Source organism: Anser brachyrhynchus (genome assembly GCF_964034855.1).
Source record: "Anser brachyrhynchus genome assembly, chromosome: 7".
NCBI classification, from domain to species: Eukaryota; Metazoa; Chordata; class Aves; order Anseriformes; family Anatidae; genus Anser; species Anser brachyrhynchus.
In genome coordinates, this window is record NC_137701.1 from 20,391,332 (window position 1) to 20,407,589 (window position 16,258).

Here is a 16,258-nt window from a genome sequence, read left to right on the forward strand (position 1 = left end):
GGATCTTTGAAAGGAGAAAACAAATGCAAAGATGAAAACAGCTGAAAAGTAACGTAGAAGCTCACACTAGCTGACAGCAAAATCCAGCGTAGGATCCATAGATGTTACCCTGGAGGGGCTCGAGAACATTTTTATGCTGTAGATTGCATCTAGACAGGGAGCATCCCGTGAACCACTCTTGCTTCTATGCATGACCCTGGGGAACTTCTCCCTTCCAAACACAGTCATAACATCCTCATGCACATTATTACAACTGCTTAAAGGAAATCAATATTAGGAAATGACATTTTTAGATACAGTTCTGTATCAGGAAACGAGAAAAACAGCCAACACTCCAACAGAGCCAAACACGGCCAGGCCATACTAGCAAATGCTCCCAAAAAATCATAATTTGAGAACCAGTATTTTATACCCTCTACTATCATTTCAAAGCCATACAAAATCTACTCTCTGGTACTTCACAGGGGAATACATCTGGCCTGATTTAAAAGAAGGTAACTACAGCTCTTTTTTTTTCCCCAATGCAATAGCTTTGGAATTCTCAAAATAGTCCTAACACACGCAATACTCTAGGTATCTTAATGCTAAGGATAAAAGAATACAGTATATTTGATGCTAAAGTCACAAAGGGAGCTTTATTAACCTATGTTTCAGTTCACTTATGTTTAATATCTTAATTCTCTTAAAAATGGAACTAGAACTTCTTTCCCCGCATTCACTTTTGGTTTTCTAGGTTATTATTCTCCTGACATTACTTTCAAAGCAGCAACTTGATTTTATATATCTCAGTCAACAATATATAATACTAATAAATACTTCCAGACCATTTTGTATACTTTTTTCAAATATTCCTGTCTTTTACCGTAACCTACCATTGCTAAATACCACTATGAGGTGTTAATTTTATAGCTACATTTCACAGTACAGACCACCATGTACTCATTCAATAATACAGATTTTTGCTTGTTTTTAAACAGGCATTTGCCTGATAGCCTAATCTCGGTCTTGTCCTTTCTATGTATGTGGTATTCTTACAGTTACAACTAGAATGATCCATCCATCCCAGGCTGTCTTCTAAACATTCAAACAACAGCTGATTTTAACTGGAGTTCTTCTGAAAGGAATGAGGTATTTTTTAAGAAAAATTTATGACATTACATTCCTTACAAAATTGACACATGACACATGTGGAAAGGGTTTTAGGTAGAGTTCAACAGAGAAGGACAGCCCATTCTGGCTGTTGACAATTTGCTGCTGTAATATGCCAGGCAACCCAATACACTAATTTGGGAAATGTTCTGTTTTACTTTGTGGAGAATCCAGACAGCAACGAAATGGATTGGTAAAACCATTATTCTCTGCTTGCTATCATTCAAGAAAAAACATTTATGAGGAGGCAAGCTACCTGTCTTAATTCTGCGTAAGTTTATCTTTGTTATTTGCAAATTAACAGTAGCAGCATTAGTAAAACATACTACAAAGAAAATTGCACTTGTCTTAGCTTGTGCTGTAACAATGATTTAGTCATCCTCTTTATTCCTGGATATCAGGAAAAGGTTCTTCAAGGAGAGGGTGGTCGGGCACTGGAAGAGGCTCCCCAGGGAAGTGGTCATGCCACTGAGCCTGCCAGAGTTCAAGAATCGTTTGGACAGCACTCTCAGATACATGATCTGATTTTTAATATATATATACATATATATATATTTGGGAGGGGGGGGTGTCCTTTGGGGACCCAGGAGTTGGACTCAATGATCCTTGTGGGTCCCTTCCAACCCAGATATTCTATGATTCCTATTTCACAGTTAAAGAAAAAGAAACAATAAACAACACTATAAACTGCATAGAGATTTTTGGATGAAAAAGTTTATACAGCTGCAGAATATTTATTAAAGGGCAGCTGACAGAAAAGAGACTTCTAAGAATCTTAGATAATAAAAATTGGTTAATTAAATGTAATCAATTTGATAGTTACACTACAAAGATTTACATTTGTTTTGTACAGTTACAGATCAGCTCCATCCAATAGTCCAGGTACAGACTGATGTGGTTGGCCAATGTTTCCAAGGTAGTTGCAACACAGACTATTTATTCCCTCCTTCCAAGGTACAAGACATTTCTTCTAGTGGACTGTAACAAAAAGGGGATGAATTAGGACTACACAGATGAATTACTTTTAACACCAGACAATACAGTACATACAATCCCACATCAGGATGAAGACAGATCCATTCCTGATGATGGGAGGGTTGCCTCGTGGCTTATTCTTAAAGTATTTGACAGCTGAAGGAGTCTTACTCACCATCAAGTTAGTTAGCACAAGAGTGAAATTGATACAGAAATTATAGCATATCTTCTGACAGTCATTCTGGCACAGCTGCCTCTCTGTGCCTGACACTCCCAGTACACTTCATCTCTGTGCACAACTGCTTAAAAGCTCTTTGCTGCTCTCCAGACCTCATAAACCTTGGAAAATTAAAACAGATACCAAAGGAAAACTACATCTTCAAAAAAAAAAAAAAAAGCTGTATTTCAAGCTTCCAGCTCACAGCTAATGTAACTACACAGTGCTCACTTAAATGCGCCTGTTGCAGAAGGACTCCTGGGAAGCCTGCTCCAACCCCTGATGTCCTAGAACAGAGCAGCACACAGAAAGACAAGCCGTGTGTCACGCATGCTACATACTTCAGATATTTGAATGGCACCCTCCTACACCCTCCATCTTGGTCAACATTCTGTCTCCCTTGCTTCCTACCCTTCTGTAGCCAGAGGGGTCACGTTTTAAGTCTGAAGAGCACCAGAAATGTTCTCGTGCCAGTCAATCAGTAAGACCAGGACAGCATCGAGCTTCAAGCAGCTGTTTGCCAGCTGAAGGCTTCAAGATGCCAGCGCTGCACAGAGCCTCGATTCTTCGCCCAGCGTCAGCCAGCAGCTGGCAAGCAGGGCAGAGCAGGCAGGCAGCATGCGATCCCTGGCACCCCGCGCCTCGCTGCAGGCCCCAGGCGGATGGAGGGAACTGCAGCAAAAATGCTTCTCCACCTCACTCCCACCTCCGGTTTTAGAGACAAATATTAAAATACATTTCAGCCCATTCATTGCTGTACTCAAGCTGACCTGTATGCCAGATATGATGAATTCTCCTCCACACGCCATATTTACAACAAACAACGTGAAGTTTTACAACTCCTTTTCACAATGGAATATTTCATGGACAGTTTCACTGAAGACAAGTCAGATGTGCACAAACAGACGTGTCTACTTTGAGCTTAGCCTGAAAAGCACGGGAAGAGTAGGAAGTTTTTCTAACTGCGAGCCCTCTCCCAGCACTTTTCTGCCCATTTTTCAGACATAATTAAGCAGTATTGTCCGGAGCCTCAGCCTCTGCTCAAGAACAAGACAACTTGTCAAGGAGAATGCTTTTCTTTGTCCTCAACTCTCATGTTGTGCAGCTCATTAGTTTTCATTCAGATTAGCGAAGAGAAAAGCCTTCTCCTCCTTCCCGAGATCAAGGTCTGCCCCTGCTCGTACTGTGTTGTACAGTACAAGTCTAACCTTGCTAGTTTTAGAAGATGTAAGATTAACTTTTCAATCCTGTTCCTGCGATGTATCTGATACTTTGGCTGCAAGAGAGAGCTCTCTGTGCTAGCGTATACTGTGTTCATCAGGGTTGACTTATACCTTAAAATTATTTAATATGAACTACTTGGTATATTCAATCCTCTGAGAAGGGGTCGAGTACAACAGACTTGGACCAGAGGAGCTTAAAGTGATTTTGGTTAATTGAGCCATTACTTCTATTTTAATGTTCTTGCAAGGGCTTGGCAGGTCTGCATTTGACACTGAGTGGCAGCTTACAGAATGCTCTTCTCCTTCCAAACACACAGCCTGAAGAGACATTAATTTGTGCTTTCACAGATTCACATTCACCCCATTCACACTTACTGAGATACTTAAAAATAAGAAAAGTATAAATCAAAATGCTTCTAAGCCTGTCATCACCTCTACCCTACATATTTTATGCTTGAGCAACCCCACCAAACCAAATAGACAGTACCTCTTACATTAGAAACTGATTCATCAGTCTCAGCAAAGGCAAAAACTTAAAGCTATGAAACCAAGGAGTTGTACCAGGTACCTGCATCTAACAGGAAGAGCGTAACAGTTTTATGAGCTTTAATTGAAGCTGATTGCCTGGGCTGTTTCTCAAAGCTGGAGTTCGAACAGAAGGTTATTTATCAGTGCAGACAAAAGTCATATGCTACAGTCCTGACTCACGGAAGGCTTACACTTACAGAGCAATTAATTACTATTTTGCTAATTCTTAATAGTATCAATGTAACAGAAGTATCTACCACAGAGCTGAGTTAGATCATGCACCTCTAGGTGACCATAAAAAAAAAAAATGTTGTTTTTCAAGAGGTATATGACCTCCCAAAAAAACAAATTTCTCAAAGGGACAGAGGACTGGGAAAAGAGGTTTGCCATTTACCACATAGGAAGGCTGGCTCTACGCTATGAACATCTGTCATGCCAGTCAACACTGCAGAGAAGTTGAATCTGCCAATGCACACAGCTGACGGAAAAGGACTGTATTGTGGCTTATCTTCCCCGACACAGCCTTTTCAGAGCCACCTGGACTGAACTGTGGCAGAAGCACATTTTTGCTGTGACCCGTGCCTTGCAGGCAGGACGTATGAACACAGCTACACGAGCACAACTTCCCAGCGTGGGCCCTGTTTGTACCACAGTTGTGCTAGCAAAGCCTCACATCCACCTACCACACCAGGTGGGGGACAACAGAAAACAAACAAAAACCACTGGAAATAACATAACCATACAGACCACAATATCCTATAAACACAACTTGCATAAAGCTCGCTTCTGCTGTTCAGGAAAAGGGTTTTGCCACAGAAGCAAAGGAAATTCCTTGACTAGGGCAACCTGCCCTCTCTGAACAGCTGTGCTGGAAGGGCAAAGCCTCTGTAGGGCAGCCTCTGTGGGGAGCTCCTTGCCGTGCCATGCACTTCTGTGCCCCACAGCTCTGCCCCGCCACAGGCAAGACAAAGGCCAGACCTGCTGCCAGACAGTGAAAATTATATCATAGTCTCCAATCGTTTGTAAACCTGACCACAAAACCTGTCAGCTGTATCTCTGCCACAGATAACCCACAGAATAACTCAAACTTAGCACAGGAAAAAAGCTTTATTTCTTCAATAATAAATCTTCAAGTTCAATAATAAAGCATTTTTTTTGGTATAAACAGAAGCTCTAAAGACCAGCGCTATTAAGGCCTTTAAATCCTGAAGATGCAAATATACACAGCATGATTAATTCAGTTCACCTGAACTTTGAATTACTCTACAATAGATCTGCAAGCAGGAACTGTCATTTTCCACTGCAGACCGGCATAATCCAGCTCTTTTGTTGCTCAAGCAAAGTGAGCACAAGCCCTCAGACAACACAGAAACACTGGCTAAATGCCACCGAGGGTACACTGCAGCAGTACAGCAATGTCAGCAGCCTTGCTGACCAAAGGCAACTTTGTTTTATGTTGCTATAATGGCTCACAGTGGAGATATGCACTATCAGCAAAACCTGCCACGAGTAAAAATTCCAGTAAGACACTACAATTTTTAAGGCTTTATAGCTGCTAATGGTCAGCACAGGTTTGGCATAAAGTGCCTATCCACAGCTTTCAGCCACACAGCTTTTCTTCTGGTAAGATCCTGAACTTCTATTACCATAGCTTCATCCTTTTTTGCCTCAAACAGTAAGAAGCCTACATTAATTCAGCTTCAAAATACTATTCAAAATAATATCATAATTAATTGTAAGTTATACACAAATGTATGGGGCTTTTGTTCAAATTCAAGAGATTTTCTTACATCACTGTGATTATAACCAAAAAGGACTGAAAAAGACCTGTGGGATATCTTAAATGGTATATGTATGCACATACAATCTTTATATATACATATACATGGTATATACATATATATATGGTAGCTAACATATATACTAAGTATAGTTTATCGATGCTCGATACCCTCACATTCTTCATCACAGAACTGCTTAAGCTTGAACCATATTACTCTTATGGCTACACCGTCCCCGAGTCTCAGGCCCCTCCAAGTTACAAACCTCCTTCCAGTTTGCAGACCGTAAGACACCGCTGTGTCACTACCACCCCTCAAAAGCAGAACTCCCATATTTTTGTCATATTGACATATTAAAAACAGAACAATCTCATGCAAGGAGCCCAGCTTTCTTAGAGCTCCATTAGCTCCTTAAACCTCCATAGCCTTTTCTGCTACCGGATTCATCGCGTTTGACAGTGGACCAGAACTACGCACAGAAAGCCAGGCAGGCTGCCCTCAGTCCCTCAAACAGTAATGTTAATGGTCCCCAAACGCATATTAAGATTGCATTCAGCTCTCTTCCACACCCTCATGCCATTAGCAGTCCACTTTCAGTTACTATGAATTAATAAAGTTTTTCTCCTCTTCAACTGATGAACTTGCCAACTTTTCTCATCTGAAAACATTCACACAGAAAAACAAAATCCTGTTACCAATCCACAATCTCATACAAAGTACCATTTACAAGTAAATTCAAAGCGGTTCTCAAGAATTCATCTACCCATGCTGTGGGGAGTTAAGCAATTACTCATTAGCAAACACAGCATTAGTATCTAACACTGACAAATACAAAAATTACCATTCAAAGTTAATATGTAATCTGTAGTCTCCCATGACTTAAGAAAAAAAGGTGATCAAAAGCAAGTATGTTTAATAACAGGCTATTTCGACTGTACCTTTATTTGTCACACTTCCTCGGCATTCTCCACCCTCATCCTTACCAAGCAGTTTCATAATGCTTAACACTGAATTATCCAGTCGAGGCAGGAGGAGAGAACCATCTCACTTAAGAATCACTTCAGTGAGGCAAGAGACAAATTAAGGATCATTCAGCTTGTTTTACCAAATCTTGTTCCACGTCACTGACTAAAACATTCCTTGAACAGAATCACATATTTCACCTTTTCTCCTTTGTTTTCCCAAGGACTTACTGACTGTGCACATATCAGTTATAACCTGTGTCTAATTTCATAAAGTTGGGGTTGGCAGGGTGGTTTTCTGGGGGAGACTGGGGTTCCCTTCCACATGGGAACCCGAGTATCACTTTCAATCAAGTTTCAATGATGAAATGGGTTTCGGGTATTCTAGCAACCACTTAAGTGTCTGCACTCAAACTGTAACTGAGCTTTAAAGTTAGCCAGTCCTTGGTGAGATGTCATGGTGAAATTACTTCTATCAGTCTTGAGAGAGTTCCTCTAGTTACAGATAATGGGCAGCATACAGGGACTACGCACTTTTCTGAGTATGAGACCTCAACATGATCTCCATTCTCATAACTTCACCAAATACCTGGAGAGCAGACAGCTTGTTCCACCTATAAACAGCCAAGCTATTTAGAAACTAGTATCTGTGGAACATGCCAAACAAATTGTTTAATATTAGTGTCACTCATTTGTAAATCATGTCATCATTTACAAACATGCAGCCTAATATGGGAGCCTTCACTTCAAGTTTCTCCATTAAAACTCCCATTTTATTTCACAAGATGTAACAAAGTGAGCTTAACATGCCTATATCCATACAAAAGATAGTGACAGTCCAGCACATTTAGTATCTTTTTCAGCCGCATTACTACTACCCCTACTCCAGAAAAATGATGCTCAAAGTGACTGTGGCGTGGCTGTGCTACGTAAAAGAACTGAACGCAGGTTTTCCAAGCAGCTACATGGGGCAGCACTCAAATGCTTTATGTTAAAATACGCAGAAGAAATTTTAAAAAAATAGCCAAGACATCTCATACTAAGAACCATGCATCATAAAACACTTTCTCTAGTCTGGTTTTTCCTCTATTTGAGACCCCTGCTTCTCATGAAAGCCTGGATTCAGAAAGCCATGCCAACACAGTTAGCATCTGGCTCTGCTCTGTACTCAGACTTGGACTGCCTGAGGAAGCACTCACTGTACATACAATACACAACTTTCATGCTAACAATCTCTGAGGCATTTCAGTCAAACACTACAAACCAGTTTGAATACTGTGACTGCTCTTGTATTTCTACTGACTAATTGGCTTTCCATCTCTGCATAGTCTGACGCACTCATTCTATCAGCATTTGACAACATAATGGCCAACTAATAACCTTCAGGCACTGCTTTCTTAGTAGAACTAAGTGAGACCAATGCACACGTAATCCTGCCAAGAATTAAGTCAAGGGCCTCTAGAAAGAAACTCAGATCCGTGTTTGATTCTTCAGGCTATACAATCGGGTCACATTGCATACCAGACAGAAGATGGAACCTGTGATTTATACTCCTTTACACACTGTAATTTCTACGAAATCATACAAAACGTGAGCCTGAGCAAAACAGGTACAAAGAACTTTTAACAACGTTTATCTGTTAACTTTATCGAGGATACGATTTCTTCCCAACTTCCTTCTCCCGTACACTTGATATACAACAACAGGCTCATCTTCCCTTAAATCAAAACTAAGCACTTGGGGAAGAAACATTCGTTTCCTAACAATACCTTACACAAGACACACTCCATCCAGCACTACCGCACAGGACAAGACTAATCAGTTACCTCCACGGAAAGCAAGGAACCCTCAGTTCTCCCGACGACGCACAAAGAAGCCTTGCTCTGCTTTCTGCATTTCGCAGAGGGGCTCCCGGCTCTCCCCTCGCCCCGCCAGCAGCGGTTTGCGCCCCCCCGCTCCGCCTCCCACCTGCCCGCTCCGCAGCGGGGGCGCCCGCGCTGCACTGGGCGGCCGAGGCCGAGATCCGCCCGGGCCCGGGGCACAGCCGCCGCCGCGCGCGGTCCCCGCCGGGATTTTTGCTCCTCTGCCCCGCCGAGCCCCCCCCGGGGCGGCCGGGCGGCCCCTCGCTGCCCCCGGGCGCTCGGCGGCAGGTGCCGCCCGCGTCCCCCGTCCCTCCCCCGAAGCCCCCCGCGTGCCGCCGGGCGGGGGCTGTGTGCCGGGTAGCGCTCCGGCGGTGGAAGGGACGCGGACCCGGCGGGAGCACTTACAGCCGTCTCTCCTGCGGCTGCAGCTGCCGGTGCATGGCTAGGGAGAAGCCGAAGAGGCTGCCCGGCTCGCCGCGCCGCACGATCACGCGCTCTGTGTCCAGGTTGAAGGCGCCGGCCAGCCCCGGCAGGAGGGGCAGGTACAAGAGGAGCGCGGCCGCCATCTGCGCCTGCCGGGCACGGGAAAGCCGCCGCCGATCCGCCGAGCGCCGCCGCTCCCCCGCTGCGCCCCGCCGCACGGAGCCCGCCCCGCCCCGCCCCGCCCGGCCCCCGAGCGGCGGCTCCCGCCGAGCAGCCCCGCGCCTCCGCAGCGGGGGCGGCACAAAATGTCCGCCGGCCCCCGCCCCGCAGGGCACGGCACGGCACAGCCCAGCCGAGGGCGCCGCCCCGCCTCCCTCGCCCCCAGCCCCTGCTTCTGGGAGGTTGGGACGGAAAAGAAAAGCGGGCCCCGGCGGCTACGAGCCAAGGGGCCGGGCGGTGAGCACCTGCAGCCCGCCTTCCCCCAGGGGCCGCCCGACAGCGCTGCGGTCTGCGGTCCCCAAAGGGCACAGCACGAGGGAAAAAGAGTCAGCGACTTTGTACCTGTGTTTGCCAGACTCTTTAGACAGCACGTAGGAATACGCTTCTTTAAACCTCATTCCTTCACTGCCTTTCCTGTCCTTAAACGGGTACCTTACCCTTACGCTTCAAGCGTTTGAAAACAGTACGTGGTTTAGTATCCCCTATTTTATCTCATGCTTTCAGCCGTAGTTCCAAAAGAGTAACCTCACTAACTCAAAAGTGCAGGTGTACCTCAGTGCACTTCATCCACCCAGGAGAGGGGTTCAAGCTGTTAGCCTAGTCTTGTTTTAGGGCTCTGGGTTAGGGAAGTGAACACAAGGTCTTGGAAACCTTTCACCTGTCAAGCAACATGACAATACTTTTTTTCCACCAGCATCTGAGACAGGAGAAGGGAAGCTTTTTTCCCCACAAGATTCCAGAAAAATAAAAATAATAATAGAGATTTGAGCCCTCACACATGATAATACTCCAAATAATTTCTTCTGGAACAATACCATGCTCCCAGGGAGTTAATCCAGGCTACTTTTTCCAGAGTAATTATTCTAGGATAACTCCATGTATAGACAAGTCTTTGGCTCAAGACCAAAACACCCTTGATCAAAAGAGAGGAGAAAACACACGAGAAATGTGCATCTAATGTGGAAACAAAGCATGTTGTTAAATTAGGCTCCCTGATATTTACTGCTATTAGGAACCTTCCCGGCTTGCTCTTGCCTCAATCATTCCAAGTCTTAATCCGTTGTTCAATCACTTTGCAGTCACTGCCATGGCAGAAAACTGTACTGGCACGAACACTGCCCTACAGTTTCACTGAAGGCTCATAGAGGGAAGGGTCCCAGTCTAATTACAATAAAGTAGGCTTACTCAAATCCGTGTATTTCACAGTAATTAGTAAAGATTTGAAAACAAGTCTTTTTAAAACAGTGTTGATGTCTGTACCAAAATCTTAGCAATGTGCCCTTCAGGACCATTTAAACTCGCATGCTATAATGCTCTTACAGTAACTGTAAAAGCAATACTTGTACTTAGTAACTCCTGTTAGGAGTCACAGTACTTCCATGCTGTATCCTGAGCCACATGAATTACTTTGGCACATTAGGTTCATCTGACATCTGCCTCTCCCTCCCACCAGCGCTGCCTGGGCATGTTTTACCTGTTTGTTGTTACCCATAGATGTTTCCCTTCAGCAATGTCTTTCTCATCTCCAGATGCAGTAACACACATTCCAAGACATAGTTGTATTAAAGCCTGTCTCAAGTGACCACAGCAGGAACAACAAAAATAGACTGCATAAAGGGTGGAGCAGAAGTGCGCACAAACAGCTTAGAGTTACCTTGGATCTCATCATTTTGTACTATTTTAATTTGCTGCATGTGAGGAGAGGAAAAAAATGTTTGAAAAATGTCTATTTCCTTCCTTTGCCCTTCCTCAAAAAAAAATGCTGTGGATTATAGATAATTAACACATACCTCAGCAATTCCTTCATGCCAACTCTGGATAAAGGGGGACCAACATTAGGCATGATGACCAATTAAACATGACCACGCTGCTATGCGTAACATAGCAATTCTAAGAAAGGCAATGGCCAGATCAAAGCTGAGTAGCTATCTTTTTTATTATCTATATTATATATAGATATAACAACTGCTTTGCTGTAGCCAAGTTTTCAAGCTGCCTGCTTATTAATGGTGGGTTGATACACAGCCAAAGGTGGTCTCCTGCTGTGCCTACATATTGAGCTAGCCTTAGTGCCAGCAATACTTTCCTCCTCCATACAATTGTGTAGTTAATTAAAAAGGAAAAAAATATTTTCTGGAAAATAGAGGTGGGATGGAAAAACTAGTGCTTGGCAAGACATTTTAGGCTTTCCCTAAAAGGAGGGCAAGGAAAAAAGCTTTATATTTCTGAACTTTTATCATTTATATGAACAACACATGTTACGCAAAGAAAAACAGAACTTGTGGAATCTCAGCTGTGAAGCTTTAATGCAGCACATCAAATGGTCCTGAAAAAAACAAAATATGTAAACATCCCCTTCACATGTCATTATAAAAAAAATGCTTGATTTTATAATTGATGTAATTCCAGACAAGAAAAATTGATACAGACCAAAGAGGTTTGGTTTATTGTGCAAGTTCTAAAGCTATAAAGTTGTTTCAGTTTGGAAACTGAAACTAGATTTAAGAGTTAATAGCCTGAATCAACCTTCTGGATGATTTCTCCTGCATGCAGTACACACACACTGTGTAAAACCACTCTGTTCTCCAAATTATTTACCTTTACTGAACAGATGCATCTCAACAGCTACAGTAAACACTTGAATTTTTATGCAGCCAGGCTATTTTTGCTCATATATCCTCTATGGCTGTTATGGTTCTGTGTTAACAATTATGTTAGGACTAGCAAACAGCAGTGCAGGAGATAAAGGTGCTTACAGCAGTACGGGAGATAAAATACTCAATACCATATAAACAGAATGTTTTTCTCTTGAGTAGTCTAAAAACCAGAATATTTAAGTAGTTATATTTACACACTTGGTATTAGCAATTGTACAGAACTGATTCACATCATATTTTCTATTGGTAACTGAAGATAGTAAAAGAAGAAATTGAGACAATCTTTCTAAAGAGATTCTTAATATACATTTTTTTTTTTTTTTACTTTTTTAAAATCAGATGAACATCAATTCCTGGTTAAGATGTGCTATGTTTTTAAAGCTTGTATTTTTTTTTCAATGTCTAAAACAACTATAGACATAATTTTGCCATTCTTTACTTGTTTGCAAAATGAAAATATACTGCCTCCGTAGATAAATTGTTTAGAATTTGACATATTTCCTATTTAAAGTTTTTTAATCTGGACTTTTATCATTGTGTCACGGTTCTAAGGTTAAGTTTATAAATAGTAAAATAGTAAATGAAGTGTTACACAAATAAGTGAGTCAAAGGAAAAAATTCTGTCCAGACCCCGAATTTTGGCTAACGCTGCAACCTGCGTTACATAGCGGGTCTTTAAGCCTTTTACTAGAAGAGAGTATTTTTCCACCCAAGTTGTCAGGTACATTCCTTAAGTAGTTTCAGTATGACCAGCCCAAACTGTTTGGAGAGTAAACATCTTTGTAAACATACCAAGAGGAACCTTCTGCCCATAGCTAGGCAGAGATCAGAGAAATCCTGGTGACAAATGGGAATTAAATAACCATAGTTTGGATTGCTGTGGAAAGAATTAAGAATGTTCCTTCAAAATTACTGATAACTGAAGCATAAAGCCACAGTCATCTTGAACATATCCCTGTATTTTAATTCATTGGCCACATTGCGGGGGGGGGGGCTTACATGGCAGCGTAAGGACAGCCTATGCTTAAACATCCTTATACACAACATGGGCCCCCTTGAGGAGGAAAATAGAAGCTTTACTAACAAGATATCCACAGGACCTCCCTGGAGACTCTCCACTGGAACTCAGGAAGTAAAATGAGTCTTCATGGGACCCATTTTAACTCCATCGAGAGCCAAAAAAATAATTTAAAAAATCATTATTCGGGACAAAACACTTTTGTTCTCTTAGCATACACAGACTCTGACTAAAGGGTCTTTGGCCATCACCCAAAGCACAACTCCGCCCAACCTTGATAGCACCTACCTCCAAGAGCTGCACTGGGTGCTAGACACACAGGGCACGGCCTTGGACAAAGTCTGCAAAGGACAAGACCAGGAATTACAGTCACTTGAGGTATCTGGTCTCTAGGTCACTCTCCAGCCTATTGTAATAGCACTGTGTAGCTGAGACCCCTTGCACCAAACTGGTGGAAGCAGCTGCTTGTTCATTACCACACTTGTTACACCTGCTCCCCATCAGGTCCTGGATCAGACCCAGCTGTGAGGGCAGCCAGCTGGCTGCTCAGCATCCACACAGGAGGTAAAGCCCAGTCAGAGTTTGCACACAGGTTTCCAGTGGTTGTTAAGAACCATGGAAAGAAAGGGGGAAAAAAATGCATCTCATCAGTTTGAGATTGTGATCAGAAATCTGACTTTTTAAAAAAAAGAGAATCAATTTTATATATATATTTTTTTCCTGTCTGCAACAATATAACAGTTTTGGTTATACAGCCACCACATTCACATGTGCCAACCAAACTGCATCTGCCACTGACTCATCAGGAGCGGTGTTCAAGACATGTTCAAACACAGCTTTCAGACCGTTGGAGGCAAAGCCAAGAGAGGCTGCTTCTCTGGATAAGATCTAGAGCTGTAGCCTCTACTTTCTTTACTAATTAAAAAAGACTTAAGTAAAAAATCTAACAAATGTATTTACTTTTCTCTTTAGATTAACACCCTGATTTCTGATGAACAATCTGAACAATCAGCTGGAACTGAGCACTGCAGTCCTTTTATTTTTATTTTTTACTTCCTTTGGATCACCATTTTAAAATGCTTTTCTGAACAATATCTAGTTTTTATTAATCTTAGTCTTTTAAATCCATACGTAATGAACATGAACAATGAATCGAATAAATCAAATTTTTGCTATGTTAAGTCTCAGTTAGTAACATGCTCTCTGATGTTGCAAATTTCAATTATTCAAAGACTGTAGAAAAATCCTAAATAAAGTCTGTGAAAGCTCAGTCCATTCAGATTTGGTCTACTGTCTTAGTGAAAATGGGGTCGTTCTTTCCCTGCTTTACCTGTGTGTGAACAGCAGTTATGTGAAGGTTGAGGACACGCTGTAGTTCTCAAACTCCCTGCTGAGCAATGCAACCTTCAGTTTCTGGAGCTTCATAAGTTACTAAACAGAAACATTACAAAACAGAAACAAAGGAATCTTTTGCCACCATGTCAATCTACCCGTGGTGCTATTTTATATGCAAAAACTTTCACGCTCTCATTTAGTCCAACAAATTAAGAAATTAAGAAAAAAATCAACAAATTAAGAAAATCTGTTACCCAAGGAAGAATTTTTAAAAATACCAGTTATTTATCGAACCACAAAATGTGTACATCCACCAAAGGAAAAAGACTGAGGATTGTCTATGCATGCAGTGATTTCCAATTAACTGCTTCTGTTTAATTATTAAACAACAAAGCTAAGCTTAAAAGGAAGAAGTTTTTTTTTTTATTCCGGAATAAGACTGCATACACATGGAGTTAATCAGGACCAATTTCATGTTTAAACAAGCACTACAGAAGTATTCATACAAAAAAAAGAGTTCCTCTGCAATTCCAGTTTTATTCAATGAAAAGATTCATTACATGATGCTGCCATGACCAGGCAGGCTTAGTGAGCAAATTGCAAATCTAATCAGTTTGGCAATGGGTTTTATGGAAACTGTTGTGTTGGCTTGACTAATATCAAGTGATTTGCTCTTTTTTTCATTCATTGCAAACAACTAAAAGCAGGGGCCAGGAAGGAAAGGTCATTCATTAATTACGAAAGTGTAATTTTTTTTATATTTTATTGAAAAGGTTTCAAATGTAAGGTTTTGAATAAATCATTCCATATTCATTTTTCTCATTCCTTTTTTCCTATCTTTCTATGCTTCTAAATTTCAAGTGTAGAAAAAGCAAAAAAAAAAAGCAAAACACCTAGTGCCTTCAAGGCAATCAAGATTTAAGGTGCAGAGTTTTAAACAATTATTCCGGTAGTATGAAAGATTGGTAAAAGATTTGTGGCACAAACACATTTCCAGATTTCTTTACACTATAATTCCTCTGGTGCTTATTTTCAGACCACCATCTGTTTGGTCAGCCTCTCCAGATCAATTCTTCCAAGAGAACTTTTCTGAGAGGTCTAAAAAGCAGGTTTTGAACATTCCTTTGGTATTCTCATTTAAACAAACCCAGAATTATTTATGTGATAAGAGGAACCATTGAAAAATACACATTTTAACTACTACACATATTTTCTTCATCTGTAATTAACCGTCGCTCTATCTGCCCTGTATGCTTAAACACCTCTAACACCAGCAGCCTCAAAGAGAACACCCAAAACCCAGCAGAGCTCGTTCCATACATCTGGGAGCATGAACAGCATAGAAAGTTAAGACAATACAGTCAGGGGATAGGTTCTTTCAGTTTTCACAAGGGCTGTACTGTTCCTGTCATTTCTTGCATGACACATACACATTGCTTTCTTTGCCTGTGAGTGTGTGCTTTTAGTACATACCAGACAGACAGTATGTTTTCCAGCATACGAACAGGTCAACTTTGTGAATTTCTGACCACATTTGGTGAAATGCATGCATCAGTTCCAATTACCCAACTCTTTCTAAAGTCAAACAGCATTTCCAAGGATCAAGGTCCACTTTTAAGCAATTCAGCAACTTTACTGGCAGTTAGATCAAGGCATGGGTACTTGCTTGTTGACTGCAAATAAACGTAAACTGACCCATTTTTACTGTGGATTTGTTCTTCACATTAACCAAGTAAAATGCAGTTATTCTGCAGTAATAATGTTTTCCATCCAGAACACAGAAAACTATCTCAAAGCATTTTCATTCCTTCCCTGCAAGGTAGCAGCATTAAAATCTCCACTTCACAGTGAAAGACCGACAGTCTACTTAAGGACAGAAGAGTGACCCAGCATCACGAAGGAAAGCTAC

The 16,258-nt window shown here is 41.7% G+C and overlaps 1 protein-coding gene across 6 annotated transcripts in view; it reads right to left on the reverse strand.

Annotated features, from left to right (window-relative positions):
• The window catches only part of ITGA6 (integrin subunit alpha 6), a 129,626-nt gene that overhangs the window by 35,168 nt on the left and 78,200 nt on the right, over positions 1-16,258 (reverse strand). Inside the window, exon 1 of one of the 6 annotated variants that reach the window (XM_080600871.1) lies at positions 13,303-13,321. The exons of 2 other annotated variants lie outside the window; for them this stretch is intronic. Coding sequence is in view for 3 of the 4 variants with exons in the window: in XM_080600874.1 (XP_080457000.1) it covers positions 9,103-9,263 (161 nt within the window). In the remaining variant the exon portion in view is untranslated. Of the gene's footprint in view, positions 1-9,102; positions 9,350-13,302; positions 13,322-16,258 lie in introns of those variants that run through there. 3 more of the 6 variants (XM_080600874.1, XM_080600869.1, XM_080600870.1) reach the window with 3 other exon arrangements.